The sequence below is a fragment of the Camelus bactrianus genome, chromosome 20, assembly GCF_048773025.1.
Source record: "Camelus bactrianus isolate YW-2024 breed Bactrian camel chromosome 20, ASM4877302v1, whole genome shotgun sequence".
Classification (NCBI taxonomy): Eukaryota; Metazoa; Chordata; class Mammalia; order Artiodactyla; family Camelidae; genus Camelus; species Camelus bactrianus.
In genome coordinates, this window is record NC_133558.1 from 18,755,625 (window position 1) to 18,772,453 (window position 16,829).

General features: G+C 33.3%; 1 protein-coding gene across 1 annotated transcript; it reads right to left on the reverse strand.

Annotated features, from left to right (window-relative positions):
* Window positions 1-7,080: 7,080 nt before the first annotated feature.
* Window positions 7,081-10,283, reverse strand: LOC105084085 (olfactory receptor 2W1). The gene has a single exon (XM_074348288.1). It carries the CDS (start codon window positions 10,225-10,227, stop codon window positions 9,274-9,276), a length of 954 nt encoding a protein of 317 aa, XP_074204389.1. The 5' UTR covers window positions 10,228-10,283; the 3' UTR covers window positions 7,081-9,273.
* Window positions 10,284-16,829: the final 6,546 nt, after the last annotated feature.

A 16,829-nucleotide genomic window follows, 5' to 3' on the forward strand; every position in this document is an offset into this window, starting at 1 on the left:
CTATTTGCCTCCTTTTCAACATTGCAGACACTGTGGTTCTTTTGTCAGTTTTGATGTTCTCTACTATACTGCCCTTTTTTTGTGCATGTGTTTTTGATGCCAGGAAAAAAAGCCCCTTATTTATTTACATGTACAGAGGCCATATGTTTCTTTGAATATTGTTTATGAGTGTTATTCCATCATCTAAACAGCCTTATTGGTTTGTTGCAGAATTAAAAGTTTAATTAATTCCAAAACCTTTGGTCACCACATACAAATAGCAACAATCTGTGTTAGCTCCTACTCACCTGGACGTTCAGCAAAATTAACAAGGCAGGAAATTCAAACAAAATACAGTTTATCAAACAATCTGAGTTGTTTTTCCCCATAGAATTTACTAATTATATGAGTTGATCCTCTGGTTGCTTTGCAACTCGATAGATAAAACCATCACCTTATTTTGACTCTAAAAGAATACAGATAAGAGATAAAATTACATTAATCTTACTATTTCTGAATACTGTAACATATCATTAAATAGATGGACTATTTAATTACTGAGTTAGTTTATGAATTTTTTATGTATGTGAGTTCTGACTATGAACGTCAGACCTAGGATACTTTACATTTACAGTGTTTTTGGGGCTAAGGAATAACAACCTATTTTTTGCAGTTATAGTAAAATAAGGTAAAGATAAATTACCTACAGTATATCATTGTTATAAGCATTTTAGTTAAAACATTATAATGTTATAATCATAAAGAAAGAACTGTTATTACCAAGAACTATGAGATAGAGATGCAGTTTTTCTCAATACAAAATGGAAATTTAATTTAAAGAGTGCCTAATTTTTATGGAGTAGATGTCAGGTAAATTAAGCTTAGTGCCTTAAGTGCACAAATTTCTGACTCAGAGTGCCTGGGATCAAATTACAGCTTCACCACTTGGAAGCACTTTGTCCTTGGGCAATTTGTTTAACCTGTCTGTATACTGGATTCTCTATATGTTAAATGAAGGTAAATTGTGAGAGTTAATATTTGTGAAAACACTTGGAACTGTACTTGGTTCATATTTAATTCTAAAAATGAAAAACTATATTCACCTATCCACAAATCATTATTACTCTATCGCTTATTCCTTTCATTTTTCACACTGGTGATTTACCGTGATGGTCTAGAGCTAAACTGGAATGCTTAAACTATCTTTGGCATGATTTTTTAAGTGCACAAGCATACTTATGTTACAAAATTACTTACAAACACAGTGTACAGATTGAACGGATAAACCTCAGAGGAAAGGATGTGAGTTTTCAAAATGCTTTGATTACAAAATACACTTGGCTTTTTTAGACCACTTAAGGTTGGGATAGTGTTGGAAATCAAAAGGCCATAGAATTTTAGAGTTGAAATGAACCTAGAAAGCCATGAATCCAGCCTCTGGCCCCTCATAGGAAATCCTTCCACAGAGTATTCATATAACTCCTATTTTCATAACTTCAGTAACAGGGAAGTCAGTTGCATATGAAGCAGCCTCTTCCCTTTAATCAATGCCTCTTACTCACTTCTTATGTTGAGCTCAAAGATGCTTCTTTGTAACAACCAGGCACTGGCTGTTTTTTTAAATTCTGGAAATAAACACAGAATAAGTCAATTTGACATGGATTTGTTTAAAAAAAATTAGTTTCAAAAATAATAGAAAAGTTTCGATATAAAATAAAACATGGATACAGAAAGAAAAAGTAAAAGCTTGATGAACTAAGGTGAATATTTTTGTAACTGACACCCAGGTCAAGAAATAGAACTTTGCCAACCAACCTGGGAGCTTTTCATTGTGCCTCATCCCAATCATAACCCTCCTCTCTTCCCCCAAAGTATCTGCTATCCTGATGTTTGTAGTAATCACCTCCTTGTATTTTAATAGTTTAATTCCCCAAATGTGCATCTAGACAATATTATTTAATTTGGCTCATTAAAATTTTTATATGTCTTTAAGTCTTTTAATATTAGAATCTATTAACAAATATACTCTTAGATTTATCTTCCCAGACTAAGTGCACAGATCACTGTATGAGCTTTAATTACTGTGCTTCTCTGGTTGCTATCCATTGGATGCACCGTGGTTTATCAAATGCCTCAGATTAGTGAGTTCAGAAGTGAATACGGTACTCTAGGTGTGCTGCACATCTGTGATCTACATACATTTTCTAAAACATGTGTTAGCTAGGTTTACTGGGTGAGAAACATTCCTGGCTCAGTTTAAGCTTTGGATCACATAAGGCCCCAGGTATCCTTGTTAGAAGTGCTGCCAAGCCAGGAATTACCCTTTATGTAATTTAATCTTGTGAACCCTTATATAGGACTTTCCATCTTATGCCTTTTAACATTTTCCATAGTGGTTTAAGCCTTGGGTCTTAAATTCTAGATATTATTTTAAATTTAAAAGCCAATGTGATATAAAAATGAGACTTAGAACATGCTGAAGAAATAGATGTTAAAAAAGAGGCATGATATATTTTAATTAAAACACACTTTTTCATTTTTCATAGTATGGACTTCAGTTTCTAATAATATAGCATAATTTTACATTTCACTTTCTTGCGTGAAATTTAAGACAAATGAACCAGACCTATTTAAACATAACTTGAACATATACAATGATATATAGAGAAAACTGGAAACATAAAATTTCATAGTTGTCTAAAATTTTGTAAAAAAATGAAAAGATACAAAATGGATCTTTTATTAACTGTAAAGTAAGAGGTATATTGCTATAGCTACACAAGTCAAGGCAGAAAAAGATAATATAAAAATATTTAAGAGTCCAGACTCTAGAGTCAGACCACCTGTGATTTTATTAAAGCAGACCTCAGCTACTTTCCTACTGTGTGAACTTGAGCAAGCTAATTAGCTCCTTTAAGCTTGAGTTTCCTTATCTGTAAAGCAGTTATTCTAGTAGCACCTGCTTTGTAGAATGGTTTGTGAAGAGGATTAAATGATATATTAAATATAAAATATTTAGTAAGATGCTTGGCACATAGAGAGCATTCAGTAACTTAAGAAAACCCCTAATGGCTCTTGTTGAAATTTAATATAATCTTCACTCCTGAGAGGGCATTAGTGTATTGATATTTATTTACATCTTACGTACCTTTCACATTTTGCTCTCACATTAGACTGAGGTCTAACAACTGTGATATCTAGGATCTGTTTTCTGCTCTATGTCTTCTTCTGTTGGAGATAGCAGAGAATACTTACCAGAAGACAAAAATATTAGAATATATTTATGCTTTCATGAGGGAAGAATTCATAGCTGTCATGCTCTTATGTAGTCCAAATGCACCCATGTTCCCGTTATGGTGATCCTTCATTTCATTGAAAATTCAGAAAAATTGTTTGGCAAGTTATTGAGTCCATGAAATATTGGAATAGCCACTAGTTTCTTACACTAACATCACAATCATATTTACATTTAAATGCAACAGTTGATCTAAGATTTAACAGAAGTCTCTAACGTGGATGTTGGAGAAAAACTACATGTGGGATTGCCAGAAGAGTTGAGGAATTAGGTTTTGTTAAATGTATTTTTGTTAGGTATTTGTAGCCTTTAATTTATACTCTTGTTAGACACATTTGTTGATAGATTTCTGCCTAATTAAACAGAGTACTATGTTGGTCTCTGTGTATGCAAGAACCGTAATGATGTAGTAGGGAAGTATTTATGTACAACTTTAAAGGCTACTATGTTGATTTGGTTTAGACCTCGGGGACTGGTGTCCCACAGAGGTGATTAACAGATCTTTGACTATGGTCAGAGGCTTATCCAAACAACAATTTTATGAAAAGTTCCCTTAAGACATTAGGTTTTATCTTTTCATTTTCTATTTAGATTTCTTCCATGGATTCCAATAATTCTTCTCTGATGATTCAGTGATAAATTTACGTATTATATTAAATTTACTATTGAAGATTATAAATATAATATAAACCATATCTATAAAAATCAACACATTTAATTGAAATTTGGTTTATTTAACAGGTAAGATATCAATCAAGTTGGAGAAATATAGGCAATTATCTAGGTGGTGTGTCCACAAGAAAGAAATCATTTGGTTAAAAAAATTATGGAATGATCATAATTCTAGGGTCATGAGCCATATCATCATTGTTCCATTTTCAATGAATTAAAAATAATACCTTGAACACCTTTCAGCCTGTTACTCTGTTCAAGAACGGGAAACTTAGCTAATAGCTTAGAGCTACCCATATGACTATACACTCTCCCTTCTTCCTACCTGATCCCCAGGGGAATCAGGATCTTGAATTTTGTGTTCATCACATGTTTGCATTAGGATATAATTTATATATTAATGCCTAAATAGCATGAATTTTAAAGTTTAGTTGTTTTTGAACTTCCACATATTTTATATGTGCTTTTGGGACTTTTCTTTTTTCACTTAACATTTGGTTGCTAAAATTATCCAATACATTTCGTGTGGTTATGGTTCATTTATTTTCATGCTGTATAATATTCTGTTGCTTGAATATATTACAATTATTTTTTCTATTCACTTGTTAATGGACATTTTTACTGATTACAGTTTTTGGCTCATATGAAAGGCATTATGATGAACAATTTTGTGTATGTCTCTTGGGACACATATGCAAGAATGTCTTTTGGTATATTCCTAGGAGAGGAATTGCAGGTAACAGATGTCCAAAAATGAGAGGTTACTGAGGAAGAAGTATATGGGTGTATGAAGTCGGCTGTCCAGAAAAGACACCAGAATAGTTGCTGTGTTGTTTAGGAGAGTCATGATATGGAAGAGCAAAAACAGTCATAGAGACAATGGGCTGCATTTGGGGTTGATCAGAAAAGCCCAGCAAAATGAAGTTACCACCTGAGCTGGCCTTGGATGTGTCCATCATCTTCACTTCTTGATCTCTGTTAAAAAAGGGTAACAAAGGAACCAGAAAGGGGAAACAACAGATTACAAAAATTTTATTGTTCACGTCTATGACTCAATATTGTGAAGGAGTAGTGTTTCCAAACAAAGCTTACAAATTATGGAAAATGTCTTTCTTGACCACTTTGTGTTCAGTTAACAAGCTGCATATAGAACTGTTTTCCATTACTTAGTTAGTGAAAATGATCTATCACCTATTGCCAGAACTGGAAATGCCCACCTGTTTGTTTTGGGATGTCCGTTTTGTTTCAGTCATCTGCAAACCAGTGCTTTTAACAATTATTACTTGATAACATTTCAGTGCCTGGCACAGCAAATCCTTATTACTCTTTTTTATAAAAATGTCTTGATCTACTAATCTCTCATTTTTCCAAATAAATCTTGAAGTCAATTTGTTACAAGCCAAACAAAATATAGGAAATTGTCTGAAATATCTGCATTTTTTAAACTTTATATTTAAAAATTTCTTTTTGAAGAATGTGGCATGTCTTAATTTATTAAAGATTTTCCCCCTATGGTAAAGATGAATAGTACTTTTTCATAAAAATATTCTATACATCTTGCTGTTTATCTTTATTGATATATTTTATTTAATTATTTGCTACTTATTGTTGATAGGAGAGCTATAGATCTTATTTTATTTCATTTTATTTTTTACAGATTTAAAATATTTATTTTGTATATTCTCTCCTTGCTGAAACTATAGAAACATTTAACCATTTTCAATGAATTTATTGTGTTCAAAATGGAATAAAGTACATTAACTTTAAATAATGATTGTTTTGTTTCTTATTTTTTTAAGGGAGTGTATGTGTATATCTTTCAGCTGACAGACTAGAAGTTTCTGTTATTATTTGTTTTTAAACATTTTAGTTCATATCTTCATTTTTAGAGGCAGAAAGCAAGATGTAATAAATTAAGACAAGAATAGTATGTAATGAGATAAATGGAGTCCATATGTGTTCTGAACTGACCTAAGCCAATTTGGTCAGCTTCAACTCCCAGGTTATTTTGGTAGATAATCATTGTCCCTGAAAAACTTGAGATGAGTACAGAGTAAGCAAGATTTCATCTTTTTAATGGCTGAGTAATATTCCATCATATATGTATACGCCACATCTTTATCCATTCATCCATTGATGGGTGTTTAGGTTGCTTGTGTATCTTGGCTATTGTAAATAATGCTGCTGTGAACAGAGGGATGCCTATATCTTTTCAAATTAGTGTTTTAATATTCCTGGATATATACTCAGAAGTGGAATAGCTGGAACATGTGATATTTCTATTCTCATTTTTCTGAGGAATCTCTGTACTGTTTTCCATAGTGGCTGCAAAAATTTACATTCTCAACAACAGTGTACTTGCTATAAACTTTCCTCTCAATAGTGCTTTTGCTGTATCCCAGAGATTTTAATATGTCATATTTTCATTTTCACTTGTGTTCAGATATTTTTGATTTCCTATTGACCCAGTAGTTGTTTAGTAGTGTGTTTTTCAGTCTCCATATATTTGTGATATTTTCAGCTTTCTACTTTTAGTTGTTTCCAGTTTTATACCACTGTGATTGCAAAAGATGCTTGATGTGATTTCAGTCTTACTAAATTTATTGAGACTTATGTGCCAGCATATGGTCTATCCTTGAGAATGTTCCATGTACACTTGAAAAGAATGTGTATTATGCTGCATTTGCATCAAATGTTCTGTATAAATCTATCAAATCCAACAGGTCTAATGTTTCATTTAAGGCTGCTGTTTCCCTGCTGACTTTCTGTCTGATGATCTATCCATGGCTGTAAGTGGGATGTTAATGTCCTCTACCATTATTGTGGTCCTGTCAGTTTCTCCCTTTAGGTCTGTTAATAATTGCTTTATATATTTTTATGTTGCTATGTTAGGTTCATATATATTAATAACTATTATGCCTTCTTATAAATTGTTCCCTTTATCATCATATAATGTCTATCTCTGTCTCTTGTTCCTTTTTTTTGGCTTGACATCTGTTTTGTCTGATATAAGTATGGCTAAACTTGCTTTCTTTTGGCTGCCATTTACTTGGAGCATCATCTCTCATCCCTTCTCTTTGAGCCTATGTTTGTCTTTAGAGGTGAGGTGAGTCTCCTGGAGGCAGAATATATTTGGGTCCTGTTTTTTAACCCATCCAGATGCTCTGCGTCTTTTGATTGGTGAATTCAATCCACTTATATTTAGGGTGATTATTGATAAATGAGGACTTAGTACTACCATCTTATTTTTTATTTTCTGCTTACTCTCTATCTCCATCATTTCTTCTTTCTTGCATATCTGCCTGCCATTTTGGTTTAGTGGTTTTCTATGCTGTTTTTCTCAGTTTCCTCTTTTTAAAGATCTTATATCTGTGCTCTAGATTTATGTTTTGTGATTACCATGAGTTTTGCGTAGAACATCTCATAAAGTAAGTGTGATAAATTCTCATGAATGTTGATTGAGGCCTCGGTGAGAAAAGTAACCTCTCTCTAAAGAGAATTAGAGATGATGATGATGATGATGATGATGATGATGATGATGATGATGATGATGATGATGATGATGATTACTAGAGAATTAGAGATGATGATGATGATGATGATGATGATGATGATGATGATTACTACTTACTTTTATCACTTACCTTTTCAAGTCACATATTATTCCTTAAATGTGAGGTCATACTGACAAGCTTGTACTGATTTGCTTACAGAAGCTCAATATATTTTAAGGATTTATTGTGTTTTAATATAATGGTCTGAATATATACATTTATTTTGGAAAAATAAAAGGGAGGTTTAAGTATTTAAAATGTTGGTTTAATTTGCAACCCTAATGCAGAAGAAACTTAAACCAAAGAAAAAATAAAACTAGAGATACATAGGAGAACAAACAATTATAGGTGTAAAATGTAATGTTCTCCTAAGAGTGCATTACTATTGTATTTTTGGTGTACTTATTACTGAAGTTAGCAAATAACTTAAATTATCTCCTAACATTATTAGTTACAGATTCTTGCCAAGAGTAAGAACAAACTTTCCAGATAAAAGAGTAATGAGTGAGGTGACTAGATTATGTACATCAGGACCACATAACTGATGTTCTCTCCATGTACTTACTGGTGAATTTTTTCTGTAGGCTAGTGAATTGTTTTTGAAGGGAACTCTAAAAGAGGTAGTATTTGGACAATAAGAACATTGACAATTTCCTATATCAAATATATTTTATGTGAGTCATTACTGTGTTGTTCTGACTGGGAAATTAAAAATTATCCAGTGACTCCTTCCTCTTCACATTTCAAGAATTGTGAAGTGATAGAGGAGAAAATATTATACATCTAGATTGATTACAATTTTAACTAATGGGGTCTTTTAGAGAAAGGTATCAGATCTTAGAAGACATAAAATTTTAATTCAAAAGTCATCACATTTTCCCATAAAAAGGTAAGTACTGTATCAAGATAAATGGAAATAAAAATATTTATTCATCTTATGAAATTTCACTACATAAAAATTTACAAATCTATGTTTCTCAAAAATCACATAAATTCCACAGTTCCATAGATCTGTGGCAAAAGCCTAATTCCAAACTCTTCATACTCTCTTTCCATTGAGATGAGACAATTGTAGAATAAATGTTTTATGAATGAATAATAAATGAATAAGACTGTGTTATCATCTTTAAAACCCTGTTTTTTGTGCCTTCTTACTCCCTTGTATCATGATAAAGATGTAATAGACTTAAAAAGCAAAGACTCTTTACTCATGAAGTTGATTATCAGGTTTCATTGAACAAAAAGTGAATTGCTTCAGGTAATGCTTATGACAATTACTACTTTATAGATTGCATTGTCTGCACCAAACACATAAATGTTTGCATGGCATCACAAGAGGTTTAATGTAAAGAATCATTAGCATATTATTATTTAACATATAAATCATAATGCATACAAAACTTTTCATTCAGGCCTATATTTCTGAAAATCCAAGCATTAGCACTGAAAATACAAAACTAGATAACCAAAACAATTTCAGTGGGGCTTAGAATAAATTAAGTGCATCCAAGTTTTTGTTTACATGCCATTTGTGTTATACTATAAGCAAAAAAAAAAATTTCTATGACCTGTTTTTCCTGAAGATATGCCAATGATCAGAAGCATAAAAGAGCTAAGTAGGATGATTATAATATTATTTGCATCCACAAAATTTTTGCATACAAGAATTATTATTTTAATTAATCTCTATGATCTAGGGATTAGTTGCCTCAGTAAAAATAAAAGACAACTAGAAAACATTTCATTGCCTTATCCATGCTTTTTTAATGACTTCTAGTTCCTCTTCGATTTTGTAGATTTGTGGTCAACTCTCATCAGCTTCTTCAGTGCATCTTTCATGTCTTTATTCCTTAAGGTGTAAATAAGAGGGTTGAGACTTGGAGTGATGATGGTGTAAAAGAGGGTGAGGAACTTGCCCTGGTCTTTGGAGGCACTGTTACCTGGTTGTAGGTACATGTAGATAATAGTTCCATAGAAGATGGACACCACAGTGAGATGAGATCCACAGGTATTAACTGCTTTTCGTTGGCCTGCTTTTGACTTCATTCTCAGCACAGCTTTGGCAATGTAACCATAGGATATAAGAATAAGGATGAGGGGTGTAAGGACGATGACAATGCCTAAAGCAAAAACAGACATTTCAACTGCTGTGGTGTCTATGCAAGCTATCTTGACCATAGCTGGCAACTCACACAAGAAATGATCCAGAAGGTTGTTTCCACATCTAGGCAAATTCAGGGTGAGTGTACATAATACAACTGAATTGGCCAAACTGATACTCCAGACCATGGTAGTCATCTTGAAGCACAAATGTGGGTTCATGATTACCAAATAATGCAAGGGCTTACAAATAGCTGTAAAACGATCATAGGACATAACAGCTAGGAGAAGGCACTCAATGGAGCCAAACCACATGTAAAGATAGAGCTGAATGACACAGCCCACATAGCTGATGGTCTTATCATGTCCCCACAAGTTAACTAGCATCTGGGGGATGATGCTAGTTGTGAAACATAGATCCAGGAAGGATAAATTCCTGAGGAAAAAATACATTGGTGTGTGGAGATGGGGATCCAGGAGGGATGCGAGAATGATGGCTGTGTTACCAATCAAAGTAATTAAGTAGAAGAGAGTGACAACTGCTGACAGGACCATCTCCAGTTTGGGATGGTCAGAGAAGCCAAGCAGAATAAACCCCTGTAGCAAAGTATAATTTCTTAGGTCCATACTCCTTTAGTGCCCAAATCCTAGAATGAGAAGATCAGGAGGAGGAGGTGGAGGAAGATGAGGATGAACAGGAGGAGGTGGAGGAAAGGAGAAGGAAGAGGAGGAGGAGAAATTTGTCAACAAAGACTAAATAATTTGATGAAATACAGAACTAAACAAAGGCAGAGAATTTATGTCACTAATTAAAAACTAATGGATAAAAGTAAAAATTATAGCCAAATAATCTAGTATTTGTTGTAGGTTCATTTATGGTGATGAGTTTAATATATTTTTATCCAAATGACCTTGGGAAGTTCACTCTTAAACTCAAAGTCTGAATTTTCTCACATGTAAATTTGGAAGTTTGGAATAGATATGGTTCTATAATTCTCTATAATTCTCGTTGGCTTGATATAGTGAACTTGCTCTTTTACTTGGTCAGTGAACACATCTATAAAATGTATTTATTTGACTAATGTCAGAATGAGGAAGAGTGTTCCTCTTTTTCCGTATCTTAGTGAATAGCACCTTTGATCTTCCAGTTTGTTACACAGGAGATATGGCATTTATCCATGGCATGTTTATCTATCTCATCCGCAATACCTAGCTTATCACCCAAACTGGTAAACTTGAATGCAAAAATATATTTTAACTATCCTCTCTAAAAACTTTCCATAATCACTACCCTGATCCAAACCATTATCATCTCTTTTCTTTTTCCTTTACATCCAATCTTACCTTTACATTGTTACAAGATTAAATAAAATCACATTATCCATGTGTTTAAACCTTGTCAGTCACTTTCCATTACATTTAAGAAATATTCTAATTCTTTGAGGTGGCCTGGATGGACCTACACGAGGCCTCATTCTCCTCTCACAGATCACTTTACACATATCGACTACTAACCTCTCAGTTTGTGTCAAACTCCTTCTTATCTTAAGCCCTTTGAAATCTTCTTTTTCTTTCCTGGACTTCTATTCATTGTGCAAATTCTACTCATTCTTTTGACTACCTCTTAAATATTTAATGTTTAAGAGAGATTCCCTGAACTCATAATCTCCTTTTGTTTGGTATATTATCTATAGAGAGATTTACGGAGGTCTAGTACAGTGTGGAGTATGACAGCATAGGCAGAGAGCTTTTGCTCATGTTTCTGCAAATTACTTAGCTGTATGATCGCAGACAAGTTACATCAGACTTTGAGGCCCAGTTTTTTCATCTGTAAAAATGGGGACAATAAAATTGCTTGAGGTTGGGTGAGATTAAATGAGTAATAAATGTGAAGTGCTTAGAACAATGCTTGGAATATAGTGCATCTCAGTAATTGTTAGTGACTGCAATAACTGTAAGAAGATATAATCAGGCACCATGTAGGTAAATGTTTAACATGTCCCCCCATCCGCACTGAAGTCTGTGAGATTTAAGAAAGCAGACACATGATGTCTATTGCTCTTCACTCTTGTCCGTAACAGCTAAAGCTTTTCATATATATATGTATAGCTCCACATGTGTATACCTAAGTTTTGAATAAAAGAAAAGTTGCCATACTATGACTAATGATGAAAAATCACTTAGTTGTTAGTAAGCACTTTTTTTTTTACAATAAAAACTTAGGCTGCTATTTTGTACTTATCTGAATAGGATGACAGAAGGTGGTAGATGAATGGAAAAGATTGTGGTTTAATCTGTATAGTAACAAATAACAGATTTATCTAATTTGGTGAAAAATAATTTAAAACATCAGTTTCTATTCAAATGAATAATAAGCTCATTATTATTCAGTAGTGTGATACAGGTAGGGTACCTTTAGACATGCAAGAGCGTATCAGAACAGTCAAAACTTTTCACAATTGAACAGATTATCACTAGTCCACCTCCATTGTTTCCTATCACTGAGTATAAAAAGATAACTTCTTAATACTTGAAGCCAAAGTAATGTCCAGAAAGCTTCCATTAAAAATAACTAAAAGAAAATATTGAAAAGTAACAGTTAAATCTCACTGATGCCTCTCTCTCTCTCTCTTTCTATGGATATAGTATAAAAAGTTGTGCTTTTTGTTTGTTGTACATTTCAAATATATTTCCAGAATATTATGAAGAAATATTATGGCCAAGATTCAGAAGTGAACAGATTTAGGAGACTAAATGAATACACTGGTAAGTTAGCTGTTTTGAGAGTCTTTTGGTGGTTTCCTCAGAAGTAGCTTCCCAAGAATCATGATTTGAGCCTGGGTTCCGCCATTGACCAAACTGGTTAGAAAGAAAAAAATAACTCTCTGAAAGGTACTGTAAGTTGTTGTACACCACTAGAGCTCTATAATGTCTAAGCAGGGGGTTGAATGAATAATTAATACTTACTTATTTTGACAGGTTGTTGTGAGTAATTGTGTCTAACTTCTGAATAAGACAGTGTTTCAGTCAAAATTACATGAAAACAAAATTGAAAATTAAAAAAATTAAAGCCAGTGCTTCACTGTTAATTTCTTAACTATTTCCATTATTATATAGCCTCCAAAATTAATTCAGGAAGGGAAAAAAAATCCTTCTACCTATTAAAATCCTGACATAGGAAACCTTCAAGTGATTTTTCATGCACATAGTGAGATTTAGAAATGGATCAATATCTGAGTCTTTCCAACTTACAGAGTGTTAATGAATAAAATGTTATATTTTAATTCTTTATATTCAATTTAATCTATGTTTTCATTTTTCATTTCTGCTGGATCAAAATGTCTGAAATCACACATTGAGACATGGTTCATGTCCTTCTCTTCACTATGATAAAGAATACATTAATCTTTCGTAATGAAGATAAAAAGGAGAATTTCTTTGCAGAGATTTATAATATTTATTTATTGTAAGCATCCTGAAAGAAAATCAGAAGAATCAGTCCTTATAGGTGCAAGGTCTCTTTCTTTTACTTCCCACAAGTTGTTTTACCAACCCAGGCACACTATTTTCCAAGAGATATTAAAGATTAACATTACTGTGATCCAGAGAGAGTTCCCTTGATGTTCTGCTTCTTGACCAATGTGGAGCCCACACTGGAAAACAGATTCTAGTTAAGCATTTGCTTGCCAGGGCTGCAGCTCTTTCGTGTTCTCCCAGCAGTGCCCTTGCAAATTATGCTTTTCCTGATGTGTGTTAAGGTATAGATTCTCCGTAGGGCTCCTCCTCTTGAATGTGTGACGTCAGATAAGGGGATGAAACTTGTCAGCAATTCTCAGTACTTTGTTCTGACTTTAAATCAACCTGAAGATAGGTCTTGACCCTAGAGGAACATTAAAAAGCAACCATTAACATTAATTCAGAATAAGAATAGAACAAAATTTCTCAATGTTTCCTGAAAGCCCAAATCATTGAGAAAGGTTTTCTAAGCCATCAAGACTACATCCAGCTGACTTCAGTAAATTGCCATAGAAAAAGCCTGTAAATGAAGTAGTTGGAGAATTAGAAGATATCTTGATATTTCACTAGGAGAAATTTAATACATGCAAAAGCTTTTCGATGTGAAAGAAAGCTGTAAGAGGGAAATAAAGATATTTATTCAGACTTTTTTTTTCTCTAGTTAGTGAATGTATTACAAATAAAAATTGCTGCTAAGTAATATGCATTTCCAACACTCAAGTTATAGCATGTGTTTATAAAATAATCTTACCATTAATAGTATGCATACTGATTTGGAAATAAAATTGTTGGATAGAGCAGATATCATTTAAATAACCTCTAATAGTTACCTGATGCCTGAGGTCTAGCAATCTGTGAAAGAGAAAATAGTCAATTTGCAAAGCCCTAAACAATAAGTTGAGGATCATAAGATTTATCTTTTTATTCAGTCTTAATGTGCCTTTGACTTGATGACCATGATAAGTAATTCAAACATTTCAGTGCCTATAACAATTAATTCTGTTTGTGTCTCAGAGGTCACTATTTAAACCCAAGATTCTGGAGTGAGTATTTATTCAGAAGATTTTTATGTGTTTGTTTATGTTCATAAGTTATAAGAGCTCCCTTGAATTAAAATTATGTACCACAAGGAATTACTTTAATAAAATACATAAGCATAAATTGACTGCCTCATGACATTTACATGCTTAAATGTTATGATTCTCATCTCTGAGTCATAAAGCAATTTTAACTCTGCTTCTGTAAGATAGTAATTGTTGTGATCTACATTTGAGACAGTGTAAAGTAGACAGAAACAGACGTTCTGGGCTGAAATCCTGTGCTTCCAGTTATCAGCTGTGTGAACTTGGGAAAATTACTTAACTTTTTGGTTCATCAGATTTCTTATCTGTAATAGAATGATAGTAATAGTACATGGTTTAAAGGGTTAGTATAAGGATTAAGTAAATTTAACATATGTAAAATATAATATTGGATAACACATAGCAGTCAAACAAGTATTAGCTAATACTACTTCAATCAATTCTGGGATCAGTATGCTGTAAAAATATTCATTTTTATCAATCTTGGGAGAGCTCATACTGGTATTTGACAAAACATGGTAAACACTTTCTCTTTTTCAACCACTTCTTTTAGGACTATATACATATAGTGTATATGTATATTCTCTATAAATATTATTATTCATAATGGTGATAGAAACATAGAATCAATCAATGGCACATTTTTGTCTATAAATATTCTAAACATACGGATACTTGAAAACATTCACTTTAATTAAAGATCTCAATTTCACTCATGTTTTTTCTCTTCCCCTTTAGTTTTCTACAGCTCTCCTTTACTTTTTTAAAGATTTCTTTAAAGTTGAATTTGAATATCACAATATAAGTCCCAACATAAAAATATACAATTTTTGTTTTAAAAAATGAAGAATAAAAACATATATAAAATTTCATGTACATATATCTACTTTAATAATATTACCACACAGTGACTCCCTAGTCCCTTGCTTCTTATTCTGTAATAATATTCCATGGGTTTTCTACTCTGGCAAAATTCAGAGAAATCATCTAGATTCTTTAATTTTTGAAAAATTTTCCAGGAATGGGTAGATCCAGATCTTGAAACAGGTGTTTTTGTCCTAGACATACAATATAATGTCTTTTTGAATGCCCTTGGCTAAATCAAGATGTGTTTTTCTATTCCCTTTTTATTTACCCTTTTTTTTCTTTGTTTGCTTTAGCCCCTTACTTATGGGAGCCATTTAAATGAAATTATTAGCAGTATCCCTCCATTTGGCTGCATTTCAGGATAACTGAGATGTGTGGAAATTTTAGAAATACAGAGTCTGAGACTCCTATGCTCTTACCAGGGGTTCTAGTCTTCTCTGTTTATATTGTCTCTCTGGATAATGTTATATAGTTCCGAAGCTTTAAGTGCCATCTACATGTTGATGGCTTTCACATTTATATTTCCAGTCTTCTCCATTGAGTATCAAACTGGTAGTTCTAGCTGCCTAATTTCACTCACTTTTGGATATCTAACAAAAATATGAATCTAACCATGACTAAAATAGAACTCTTGATTCCTACTGCACCAAATCTGCTTTCACCCCAGTCTTCCTAATCATAGTAAATGGTATAAACATCTACCTATTGCTGGCCAGAAACCTAAGAGTCATCCTTAATTACTCCCCTGACCTCACCTTGAAAGTCTGAATTATTTCAAAATTTACCCCTTCTCTCCATTTCTACTGCTTCTACAAGACACTGAGCAACTATCTTTCCCCGCTGCCCCTGGTCAACCACATTATCCAATGGCCTCCTAACTTGTTTCTCTGCTCCAACTTTCTTCGCCTTCAATGCATTCTCCATGTGGCAGTCAAAAAATGTTCTTACATTTTTTTTTTCATTTACATGTTTGAAATCTTCCAAGACTCCTGATGCACTTAGAATACAATTCATACTCTTTACCATGACCTATCAATTGCTCCATGACCTGGCCCCTGTTATCCTACCCACCTTCTCTCATTCTCTTCACCCCTGTGTCTCTCCAGGAATGCAAGCATTTAAAGGGTTTTTGCATTGCCACATTTACCTGCAATATTGTCCCCAAGTTGAGTTCCTTATTTTTACTTTGTTTTTCAGCTGTTATCTATTCAGTGAGGCCTTCCTTGACTGCCTAATCTAAACTAAGACACTCCCCACTCCAGTCATTTTCTTTCACATTTTCATATTTTTTTCCTCAATGGCCCTCACTCTACATTTTGCTTTTTTATGTTTTAGTCAGTTTGGGCTGCTATTACAGAAATGCTGTGACTGGGCTGCTTAAATAACAAATATTTATTTTTTATTGTTATAGAGGCTGGGAGTGCCAAGATCAAGGTGCTGGCAGATTTGCTGTCTGGTGAGGGTTCACTTTCCTGGTTCATAGATTGCAGTCTTATTGCTGTGTCCTCACAGGGCAGAAGGGGTGAGAGAGCTCTCTGGGGTCTCTTATAAGTGCAGTAGTTCCATTAGTGAGGGCTTCAACCTCATCACCTAATCACCTCCGAAAGGCCTTACCTCCTAGTACTATCACATTGGGGGTTAGGATTATATGAATTTTTTGGGTGGGGGACACAAACATTCAATCTGTAATATGTATCTTCCCACGATTAAAACATAAACTCCAAAACAATATTGTTTTTATCTCCCTTGCTTACCACTATAACT